This window comes from Phyllopteryx taeniolatus, chromosome 14 (assembly GCF_024500385.1).
Source record: "Phyllopteryx taeniolatus isolate TA_2022b chromosome 14, UOR_Ptae_1.2, whole genome shotgun sequence".
Lineage (NCBI taxonomy): Eukaryota > Metazoa > Chordata > Actinopteri > Syngnathiformes > Syngnathidae > Phyllopteryx > Phyllopteryx taeniolatus.
Window position 1 is genome coordinate 10,993,331 of NC_084515.1, and position 12,031 is coordinate 11,005,361.

General features: G+C 42.1%; 1 protein-coding gene across 1 annotated transcript in view; it reads left to right on the forward strand.

Moving 5' to 3' along the window:
• The window catches only part of LOC133489332 (piezo-type mechanosensitive ion channel component 2), a 68,733-nt gene that overhangs the window by 22,644 nt on the left and 34,058 nt on the right, over positions 1–12,031 (forward strand). Inside the window, exons 5-17 of the mRNA XM_061798324.1 lie at positions 1,077–1,239; positions 3,275–3,524; positions 3,593–3,806; positions 6,083–6,257; positions 7,462–7,581; positions 7,876–7,911; positions 8,241–8,361; positions 8,461–8,642; positions 8,872–9,102; positions 9,648–9,768; positions 9,841–10,034; positions 10,841–10,968; positions 11,050–11,223. Of these exons, the coding sequence (XP_061654308.1) occupies positions 1,077–1,239; positions 3,275–3,524; positions 3,593–3,806; positions 6,083–6,257; positions 7,462–7,581; positions 7,876–7,911; positions 8,241–8,361; positions 8,461–8,642; positions 8,872–9,102; positions 9,648–9,768; positions 9,841–10,034; positions 10,841–10,968; positions 11,050–11,223 (2,109 nt within the window). The remainder of the gene's footprint in view (positions 1–1,076; positions 1,240–3,274; positions 3,525–3,592; positions 3,807–6,082; positions 6,258–7,461; positions 7,582–7,875; positions 7,912–8,240; positions 8,362–8,460; positions 8,643–8,871; positions 9,103–9,647; positions 9,769–9,840; positions 10,035–10,840; positions 10,969–11,049; positions 11,224–12,031) is intronic.

The window sequence follows — 12,031 nt, forward strand, 5'->3', positions numbered from 1 at the left end:
TAGTTTCATTTACACATTTGTTTTCACATTCATTTTATTAAATGTTTTAAATTCAATTAGGTCTTTAGTTAAGTCCTGAATTTGATTTGATTTACCTTAGTATACTTAAAAATGACACAATACTTTTTCTTTCATTGTGTCTAATTAAAAATTTTAAGTGCGAATGCTCGTTTGTCTGTGTTTGTCTGTATATACAGTACATAATACGAAGTGCGTGTGTGTCAATTTTCAGGACTGATGTCTCAAAAGATATATTTTTTGTCCAAACTACAAACTACACATTCCCCCACCCCCTCAAAATGCATTTGTGACAAACCAAATCGAGTGATGCATCCAATTAACGGTTATAATGATGGCTTTCTAGATATGTCATTAGTTGGGCAATATACTATACCCTCATACGTTGTCAATGACCAAAAAAAGTTCTACATTTGAGTGATAATTACCATGTTCTGTTTTTTGTCAACAATTTAATCAGGCTCAGAATGCCTTGGCATCTGGCGTAAAACACAAGCAGGAGCAATACTTGGGATGATAAAAAGCCAGTTTAAAGGTTTTTGAAAAGCTGTTCGTCATTTTGGGAAAATCATGACGCCCTCGTAAATAATGTCCTCAAGCGGCACCACTAAATCCCAGCGAGTCACGCCAAGCTCACTGCTACTGTAGGTTAGGTTTTTGTTTTGTTTTGGTAGTTTTTCCTCTCCATACAAATCTTGATTTAATTAATAATGTTTAAAAAAAACAACCTCTTTATTATAATACAATATGTGGTGCTGGATTTGCACTGAACATTTTTCCCCCCACTCACTTGTTTAGAGCGAAGCATTTAAAGCAGCAGGCATTATTTCATTAAAGTGCACATAAAAACCAAAGAATGCAACACACATTAAAATAACACCTGAATAAACGGAAACATCCCGCGACCTTTGTGGGGATAAGCGGCTCAGATAATGGATGGATGGATGGATGGATAAACGAAAACAGTCCTCATGTGAAGAGCTATTGTTTTCGCAATGATGTGATGCGTTCAAGTGTACTGGGATTGTATAACTTTTTTTTCCCTTTTGTCTTCCCAGCGTGATCGGTGCGGACGCAGGAAACGGCATCAGAGTGTTCATACCGGACATTGGCATGTGCATGGTGGGCGGGGCCATCTGGTTTCTGTGTCGCAATCTGGTCCAGAAGAGGCCACCCGAGGACATGGCTCAGGACAACGCCCACTTCCAAGCAGAGGAACAAGTGCGATCTTGATTTTTGCCAACTTGCTCACCTGCGTGTACTTGGAGAATTCTGTGTGGGGGGAAAATATGCTTCGGAAGTCACGGGAACACACCGGAGTTCTGACTGCGGCTGCGTGTGATGTTCGTGAGATCGCGGTTCAGCAGTCTTTGAACTTTCATGAGTGTCTTGCTTTTTTTGGGGGCTTTTTTGTTTTGTTTTGTTTTGTTTTTTTGCATCATTTACCCCGAAAACAAGGAGCAGCCTCAACAAGGCGTGTCAAGAGAATTATATCAATTTTAACACCATTCTATTAAGTTTAATAATTGATTGGAAATAAAAGATAATAATAATAATAAATAATAATAATAATAAAACTATATAATTATACCTGCGATTGGCTGGCAACCAGTTCAGGGTGTACCCCGCCTCCTGCCCGATGACAGCTGGGATAGGCTCCAGCACGCCCGCAACCCTTGTGAGGATAAGCGGCTCATTAAATGGATGGATGGATGTATATAATTATACAATTTTAATTCAGACATTATAGAAATCAGTCACTGATGGTGTAGTGGTACACTCGCCTGACTTTGGTGCGGGCAGTGTGGGATCAGTTCCCACTCAGTGACTGTGTGAATGTGAGTGCGAATGGTTTTCCGTGTCTATATGTGCCCTGCTACTGACTGGCGACCAGTTCAGGGTGTAGTCCGCCTTTCGCCCAAAGTCAGCTGGGATAGGCTCCAGCACCCCGCGACCCTAACCAGGATAAACGGTGTTGAAAATGGATGGCTGGCATTACAGAAATCATTCATCAAATAATAAATAATAATAAAATATTCATCATCTTATTATACAATTTATTCTGAATAGATATGACAATGCTGGTGCGGTGACCGACTGGTTAGCACATCTGCCTCATAGTTCTGGGGACCGGGGTTCAAATCCTGTGTGGAGTTTGCATGTTCTCCCCATGCCTGCCTGGGTTTTCTCCAGGCACTCCGGTTTCCTCCCACATCCCAAAAACATGCGTGGTAGGTTGATTCGAGACTCTAATTTGCCCGTAGGAGGGAATGTGTGTGCGAATGGTTGTTTGTTTCTATGTGCCCTGCGATTGGCTGGCGACCAGTTTAGGGTGTACCCCGCCTCCTGCCCGATGATAGCTGGGATAGGGTCCAGCATGCCCGCAACCCTTGTGAGGATAAGCGGTAAAAGAAAATGAATGAATGGATGGATATGACAATCTATTCATGTATAATATACAAACTTATAAAAACAAAATTAACTGATAGTGACAATTACAAAATATATAATATAGCAATGTACATTTCATTATTAAATGTCGATAAATAGAATATTAACTCTTTTGTCAGTATTTCGTACATTTTTTAATATATTAACATATTTATCCATCCATTTTCTTCACCGCTTATCCTCACTAGGGTCGCGGGCTGCTGGCGCCTATCCCAGCTATCTTCGGGCGAGAGGGGGTACACCCTGAACCGGGCGCCAGCTAATCGCAGGGCACATAGAAACAAACAACCATTCACACTCACATTCACACCTATGGGCAATTTAGAGTTTCCATGTTTTGGGGATGTGGGAGGAAACCGGAGTGCCCGGAGAAAACCCACCCAGGCACGGGGAGAACAAGCAAACTCCACACAGGCGGGGCCGGGATTTGAACCCCGCGGGGTTCTCAGAACTGTGAGGCAGATGTGCTAACCAGTCGTTCACCGTGCCGGCTAACATATTTATATTAAATTAAAAAAGATACTATAAAATGTTATTCATATATGATGTATTTTTAAAATATATTTTCTTAAAATAATAATAAATGTAAACAAAATATGATCTTAATTATTCATTGACTTAATACAGAATATATAGTACAATTATATTATATTGAGAAGGATATAGACAGCAATGTAATTAATGATGCATCGTCACTCGTTATCCAACTTAAACTTTTATTGTTTTTACCATTAATCGTGGTTAACTTTCTTTTTCCACTTGTATGAAAAGTGTTAACGCTAAAGTCCATCATTGTCACTGAAAGGAAGAAGATGAAAAGCTGAGCCTGGAAGACCACATCCTGCTGGAGGAGGACTCAGACGGAGGCTATGAGGCAGAGGAAGACGAGGGTGAGGAACAGGAGGAGGAGGAGGAAGAGGAAGAAGCCAAGGAGAGCACCAAGATGAAGATATTGCGGCTGGTGGCGGCGGTGGCGTCCAAAGTGAAGGAGGTCATCGGGAATCTTATCACCATGGCGGGGAAGGTTGTGGTGACCATCTTGTTGGGGGCCACAGGTAAGGCCTCATTTGGTCACCATAGCCACCGGAGTCCACCATTTTGTGCGTTACATTTTTTTTCCCAGGGATGATGCTGCCCTCCCTCACCTCATCCGTCTACTTCTTCATCTTCCTGTTCCTGTGCACCTGGTGGTCCCTGCGCCGCACCTTCGACACACTGCTCTTCAGCTGCATGTGCGTGCTAATGGCCATCTTCAGTGCCGGCCACCTGGTGGTCCTCTACCTCTACCAGTTCCAGTTCTTCCAGGAGTCTGTCGCGCCTGAAGATGGCTACATTAGGTCAGGTCCTCAATGGAAAAAAAGCACTGTAAATGTGGCATTGATCAGGGAACCGGCACGCCGTGTGCCCCTGATCATGAAAAACCTACAGTAGGCTATGTTCCAAATCACTCACTAGCCGCTATATAATGCAGCACTGCACGGTGAGTTTGCCATTGTGTAATGCTGTTTGATTGGGGATTGAACATACGGTACAGTAAGTTATCCTCTTTATAGTGCCCTCAATGTATCCCACAATGCATCTTGAAAAGCAACCAATGGTCACTAGACAAGCGATATATCCCGTGATGCATTGCGGAAAAAAAGATCTTCCATTTCTGGGGTGTTGTGTGATTTTCGGCATGAGACAAATTCATCAGTTGTGGTGTGAAAATATCTTTATCATACATAAGTCAACACATCACAACATGGCCGGGCATACATTTTTAAAATACACTCTGCTTAAAACAGTATAATGTTACAATTTATTTATTTGTTCAATATTTATTACGGAAGGTCCACCAGCTGATTTTGATCTGGTATGCTTTTGTATGCAAACTATTAAACAGTCAATTTTCCCTAACATATCCGCTTTCATTGCAAAAGTTGTGCGTTTTCATCATAGGATGTTGGCGGAGCTTTCGCGGCAAAGGTTGATGATTCGCTATAAAACACTCGGACGTAGGTACTGTAACTCCTTAATGCACGAGTGCTTTCCCTGCCTTTTACACACCAAAACCTAACATAACATTTGGGGAGCCTGCAGGAGTTTGTTAAAGCGCTGCAAATATTTACTTGTTGTTGGAGACAGGAAGAAGGCAACAAAACAGCAACAAAAGCAGCCGCAGGGTGGATGTAGCAAACTCATCCGCTCAGCACACGCACAAACATCAGGGCTTTTAAGAGCTCTACTACAAGCACCCTGCTTGTTGTATTATGCATGAGGAAGGAGACAATCTGTTGCCGTAGCGACGGGCTGCGGTTTGTGTAGTAACTTTGTTTCACACCTGGACCACACACACGTACACAGTACATACGACGTTTTGAAAATACTGCTTTTTATTTCGCTAAAAAGACAAATGCAAACGCACTAGGGTCGCGGGTGAGCTGCAGCCTTTCCCAGCTGACTTTGGGCGAGAGGGCGGGTTACACCCTGAACTTGTCGCCAGCTAATTGCAGGGCACATATAGACAAATAGTCATTCACGTCTATGAACAATTAGTCATCACTGAACCTAACAGGAATGTTTTGGGAATGCGGGAGGAAGCCGGGATACCCGGAGAAAACCCACGCAAGCATGGGGAAAACATTTCAAACTCCACACAGGAAGGCTGCGCCCTGGATTCGTACCACAGAACTATGAGGGAAATGTGCTAACCACTAAGTCACCATGCCACCATTAGAGTTTTCATAGTTTTTCAAATATTTTGATCCGGAAGAACAACGCAACTGCATCAGTTTATAAAAATGTTTCATGAATTGTTATTAATATAAATGTATAGACATTCTGTGTATTAAATAAACTTAAGTTATATTTCAATATATTTTGAAAATAATTGTGTCAATATATTCACATCCAGCCACCCATCCATCCATTTTCTGAGCCGCTTCTCCTCACTAGGGTCGCGGGCGTGCTGGAGCCTATCCCAGCTATCATCGGGCAGGAGGCGGGGTACACCCTGAACTGGTTGCCAGCCAATCGCATGGCACATACAAACAAACAACCATTCGCACTCACATTCACGCCTACGGGCAATTTAGAGTCTTCAATGAACCTACCATGCATGTTTTTGGGATGTGGGAGGAAACCGGAGTGCCCGGAGAAAACCCACGCAGGCACGGGGAGAACATGCAAACTCCACACAGGATTCAACCCCGGTCCTCACAACTGTGAGGTAATATTGTGATAGTTTATTCATACATGAGAGATAATCACTGTATTTCAAATTCATAATTCAAATGCAATAATTCAAATGGAAATTTACATTTAAAATAACTTTCTGAATTTTCAACAAGGTTCATCCATTTAAAAAGACAACAGTAATGTAGAAATTGAGGTCTTAATGGAAATGTATTTTTCCCAATTTATGAATCAACAAATTCGCCAATCCCTAACAGATACAGATCGAATGTTTAAAGTAACCTTATGGCATACGTCATAATCACATATGGGTACGGAGGAAAAGTTAACGTTCTAAACTTCTGATGATCTGTCTGGAATTCTGCACTATCACATGGCGCTCACTCTGCCACACGGCATCAACAAAAGCTTCTGTGTGTGCCCCCCGCCCCTGCAGGTACTTCGGCATGACACCCATCATTCAGAGCGACTGCAGCCACACGTGGAAGCTGATGGTGCACTCCAAGCGCAAGTGGCACCACTTTGTCAACCCTATCATGCTGCTGCTGCTCTACTACACGCTGGCCACTCTCATACGCCTCTGGCTGCAGGAGCCCATCGACCAGCTCACCGTAAGGCCCCCCCCCCCCCCCCCCACATACACTTTTACTCATAAATACATTGCTTATTTTCATAATAGTGGCACTTAAATATACATTAATGATCAATACAAACTAAAAATAACCAAAAGGCATTTTTTTATGAAAAAAATAAAAACTGAGCTGGGAGCCATTTTGGAAAAGTTTGGGAAAAGGATGTGCTCTAGAGACAAGGGTATAGGGACATGTGAAATTGAACTCTGAGCCATTTGGGGAAGTTAAGGTGAAAAAAGTATTAAGACACATTCCATCTCCAGGAAATAAAACTGACACTGGACCCATGTTGGGATGTTTCGGGGAACATCTACTGGTAGTTAAAACCTAAACCAGCATGAGTCATTTTGTGTAGTTTTGAGTAAAAGGCTGCTCTCTATGGACAGAAGTACTGGGACATAGTCCCTCTACAACAAGTGAAACTAACCCAGCCAGGACCTATTTTATTGGAGCGAGGCTGAACTTTCTTAGCACAATATACCTGTATTGTGTCTCGAGGATGTTCCATGGTGTGTTGGAGCTTAAAATGACTTTCACATCACAGTTTGAAGCACTGGCCCTTTGTCCTGTAATGAAGTTATAGATTAGTGTGGTTTTTTTTTTGCGCAAGGTCAATACTTGCTTGTAAGCCTTACAGGGTTGTATTCATGTATTGATCCCTTTGTTGGGTGTGTGTTCACTTTAGAAGATGCTAATAATAAAACATGGTTTGTACATAAATCCGCAGTTGACAGGCGTGTTCAGTACCGGTAATGAGGTTATAATGGACCTTGTGTTCTTAGCTGATTCCTTTTACAATCTCTCAGATAAAGGTTTTTTCTTTGTTATAAAAACAAAATGTGTACCTCCGCCTTGGCTAATAAAGTAAAGCCCCTTTCACACAGTTTCCGCAAAATTCACGTAAAGAGAAGCGACTGTCTTCTGTTAAACACCCTCGTCCTTTCCAACTTCTCCCACCCTGTTGTGTTGAAAGCAGTTGTCGGCTGTAGACGGATGATTTCTAGGTCATTTGTTGCACCTCTAATGTGGCAATTTGAGGGCTCTTTGCATAAAAGAGGCTCAGCATGACTAGTAGCAGAAAAAAAAAAAAAGCCTTCAGTGATTCATGTTTTCCGGTACAAATCCGATCCAAAGATGAAAGACGCTCGACCTCCATCCACAGCGACTATCTGTGTTGTTTCAGGACGACAAGGAGGAAGACGTGTGCGAGGAAGACGAGCTGGTCGGAAACGGGACAAATAACTCGGCCAACAGGAAGAGGCAGATGTGGTGGGAGTCCCGGCAAGGCACGGACGAGAAAAATGTGCATTGATTTCATCAACAGTTTTGAAGTTTAAGACAAACATCCCTAAAGGGGTCATAATAATGTTTTCTTTATCTGAAGAGAGGCCTCACTATTTGGGCAAATTCAAGCTCCATGTTATGGTCTCTTTACTTTGCTTAATCCTGCGTTCAACATACCATTCATAAGCTAATACTCGAGTTTAAAATGGATCATAATATTATCATAATGAGTTGCCTCCATTTATGACAAGCAAAGGTTCAAAGCAGTCTTAACCGGCCCTCCCTTCTTTGCTCTTTTCTCCCGTCACCTTAGCTGCTCTCCACCCAGGATGCCATCAGTACAACGGAGGTAACATGTCCAACAAATGTACAATTGCACTTATTTACTTACCTGGGACTGGTGGAGGAGTGGTACATGCTGCTTCCTTTCATGCAGACAGCGAGTCCCAAGCCCGGATAAAAAAATGTGGGTGGGTTGCATCAAGAAGGGCATCAGGCATAAAACTGTGCCAAACAAATCATGCGAGTGACTCACTGTGGCGAACCCTGATGGGACCAGCCGGAAGTCACAACAACAACTTTACTTTCCCTACTTTCTTGACTTGACTTACTTGCCTTCTTGCTTTACTTTGAAAATCATCACCTTGATGTGTGTGTTTCCTCTTTTCTTCAAACCAGGTTGTGCTTGCCTCCAACGGAACATCCTTCGACTTCACAGTGACTGAAAATGGTCCGCGCTATCTGGATCTGTACGCCACCCCTCAGTACAAAGGCGACCAGTCCGTCGGTCATTGTACAGGTCAGTCTACTGGTAGATGACCACAACGTTTCCACACTGGGACGATTTACAGGACGAGGTTAGGATTTATCAACTGTGTTTGCCTGCGCGTCGGCGCAGAGAAGGAGGACGTGTGCGTGTACGAGGTGAGTCTTCCTCCGGAGGACGGAGAATCGCCATCGGGAGAGGAGAAGTCTGAGGGAAGCGGGGACGCCCTGAGGAAGCGCGGAGTGGGCGCCATGGTCAAAGTCTTTCACTTCATCATGAAGCAGAGCTACATTTGCGCGCTCATCGCCATGATGGTGAGATTCCACACCTTGACATGCATCTCCTCCAATGATGTTGTACACTCAGCAGGGGTGTCAAACTCATTTTTCGTAGTTATGGTTCCACTCAGAGGGCCGTTATGACTGTGAACCCATATAAATGTATGATCGGCGTATATTATTACATATACACTGTGTTTCAAGCATGTAGGAGAGATATATAGAAAAAAATGCACATGAAATGGTTCTTCTCTGGTTCTTCCAGGCGTGGAGCATCACGTACATCACGTGGTTCACCTTCGTCTTCCTCATCTGGTCGTGCATGCTGTGGATGGTGCGCGACCGTCGGCGTTACGCCATGCTTTCATCACCGTTCATGGTGGCCTACGGCAACCTCTTGATCGTCCTGCAGTACTTCTTCAGCTTTGAGGACATCACACATGTGCCGGGACTCTCCGTGCCCAAGAAGAACCTCTTTCACTCCATCTCCTCCAAGGTCTAAATCTTTTTCGATATATATCCACTATCATGTGAGATAGATGCTTGTTCGTTGTTGGTCAGGAGATCCGTGCTGGTAATGTGTGTTATTATTAAATACATTTTTTTCAACGCACCTTCATCTGGTGCCTCGCTGCCTTACTGACTTACTTGACTTAAATTACTTGTATTACTGACCTGCTTGCTTACTTACTTTAGTTGCTTAAATTATTAACTTGACTTTACTGATTTGTCATACTTATTTCATTTATTGACTTCACTTACTTTATATTATTTAATATATGTACTTATTATTGAATTACTTAACGTTTCTACTTATTTGACTCGCCTTACATCCGTACTAAATTATGTAAGTTACTGTTCCAATTTACCTGCTTAATGTACTTAGTTATTTAACATACCTGTTTATATGAACTTTCTTACTTAACTTACTATACTTATTTGCTTAACCCAGTTACTTGCTTTATTCGCTTAACTTAGTTACTTACTATTGGTGATTGCCTTGTGCAGGCGTAGCTAAAGGTTTTCTCACATGTTTTGCAGGTGTTGTGTTTGCTGAGCTTCTGGCTGCTGCTGAGGCAGACACTCACCGAGAGGTCAGAGAAGCAAAAGGAGGAGGAGGCGGGTCTTTTAGGCGTTAAGGTGGAGGACCAAAAGATGAAAGGTGAATCGAAAAGAAGAGACTGTGAGTGACTGAATGAATGGATGAAGGATTGACACTCTGCGTCTCCTATAGAGAAAGAGGAGTCTGAGGCTGAGGATGAGCAGGATGTCATGCATGTGCTGGGCAACATGGTGATGGCCCTGTTGGTCAAGTATTGGGTCTACATCTGCGGCGGCATGTTCTTCTTCGTCAGCTTCGAGGGGACTATCGTCATGTACAAGATTATCTACATGATGATGTTCCTCTCCTGCGTGGCGCTCTACCAGGTACGCACACTTGCGTGCATTATCTGGCAAGGCTGGAGGGGATTATGGCGCACACTGAAAGACAAAAAAAAGTTGTAATATTACAAGAATAAAGTCACAAGTTGATGAGAATGAAGTTATGTTTAAAGACAAAATACCTAGTTTTACGAGAATGAAGTATAAGAATGTCATATAGAATTAAAGTGGTAAAAGTTTGAGACTAAAGTCCTAATTTTATAAGAATAAAACTTTCCAGTTACAGAGATGTAATTTTTCTCTAATAAAGTCAAGAAGATAAAATTTTCTGATTTTATGAGTCATAATTTTAAAGTAAAAAAAACATAATTTTGTAACAATAAAAGTACAGTATTACGACTATAAAGTAATAAAAGTAGAAGAATGAAGGCATAAAATACTTACCAAAAAGATGAAATTCTACTAGATAAATTAGATTTTGTGTGTGTAATGTAATTTGTAATTTTATAAGAATACATTTAAAATTACTCTTAAAATAAAGTCATCTTTTTAACAGCTTATATTACGATGATCCCCGTAAACTGTTAAGCATTCCTCAAACAAAGTGGCTGCAGACTGTGTTATTATTGCTTTATTTCTTCCAAATTGCAAATTCAATACCCGCCTAGGTGCTGACCATTATTGCTGTGCCGTAAAAATTGAGCACTAAATAATCGAATCACCCTAAAGGCAAAACTGTCACCCTCGGTCCCCGTGAGCGTGTTGTGTAATTGCAATGCATTTCCACCGTTTACGTCTGCCCATTAAACCCCGCAACCCTGAAACCTTACCGACCATGTTCCCATTCACAGGTGCACTACGAGTGGTGGCGAAAAATCCTGAAGTACTTCTGGATGTCCGTGGTGATGTACACCATGCTGGTCCTCATCGCTATTTACACCTTCCAGTTCAGACCCGATTCAGCGGAGAACAAAGACAGGTGAGGTTCACTGTGGTTACAGTGTATCGCATCATCGCCTACTGGAGTTAATTCTTCAGACTCTTTATTCCCACTATGCAGTTTCAAGGACCTGGGCCTTGAGAAGTTCTCAGTGGCTGAACTGTTCACCAGGATCTTCATCCCCACCTCCTTCCTTCTGGTGTGCATCCTGCACCTGCATTACTTCCACGACCGCTTCCTGCAGCTGACCGACCTGCAGGCGGTGGTGGCCAAAGAGGAAAGCACCATCTACAGGTGAAACTGGTGTCCTTAATTGTTGGGATTATTTCTAGTTGTTCTGTGTATTTCTAATGTGCAAGGTATCGGTTATCATGATCAACTGGCGAGAGGAATGATTGCATTATTATATGATATTACATGACCGAGTGTGCTGTAGACTTTTTTTCTTTTTTACTAAAAGGATTATTTCTAGTCATGTTTATTTCTATTGTTCAAGGTGGTAGTTATCGACATACTGTACTTCCAAGAGGAGCGATCACGTGAATTATATGATAGTACATCGCATGTGCCGGTGCTTGACAGAGGGTGCCGTGGATTTTTTATTTCTTAACGGATTAGTTCTAATAGTTCTCGTAATTTCTGTTGTGCAAGGTGGCATTTATGGTGACATATTGAAGAGAGAAGTGATCGCATTAATGATATGATATGCATGACAGGGTGAGCTCTAGGCTTTTTTCTTTTTACAGTATGGATTATTTCCAGTCGTGTTTTCTGTTGTTCAAAATGGCAGTTATTGTGATATAGTACTGAGACTAGCCATCATATTAATTGTATGATAGTACATTGATGTGCAAGTGCTTGACCTAGTGTTGTGGATTTTCTTTCTACCCCATGGATTATTTCTAGTCATTGTGTTTATTTCTGTTATGCAACTTGGTGGTTATCATGAATAACCAGCAAGAAGAGCGATTACATCATCATATGACGTGTACATTACACGCATATATGGAGTATGTGTAATTGTTCTGTTCATTGCTATTGTGCAAGTATTAGTTTTGTATTTTATGGATTATTTATAGTCCTGTTTATTTCTATTGTGCTC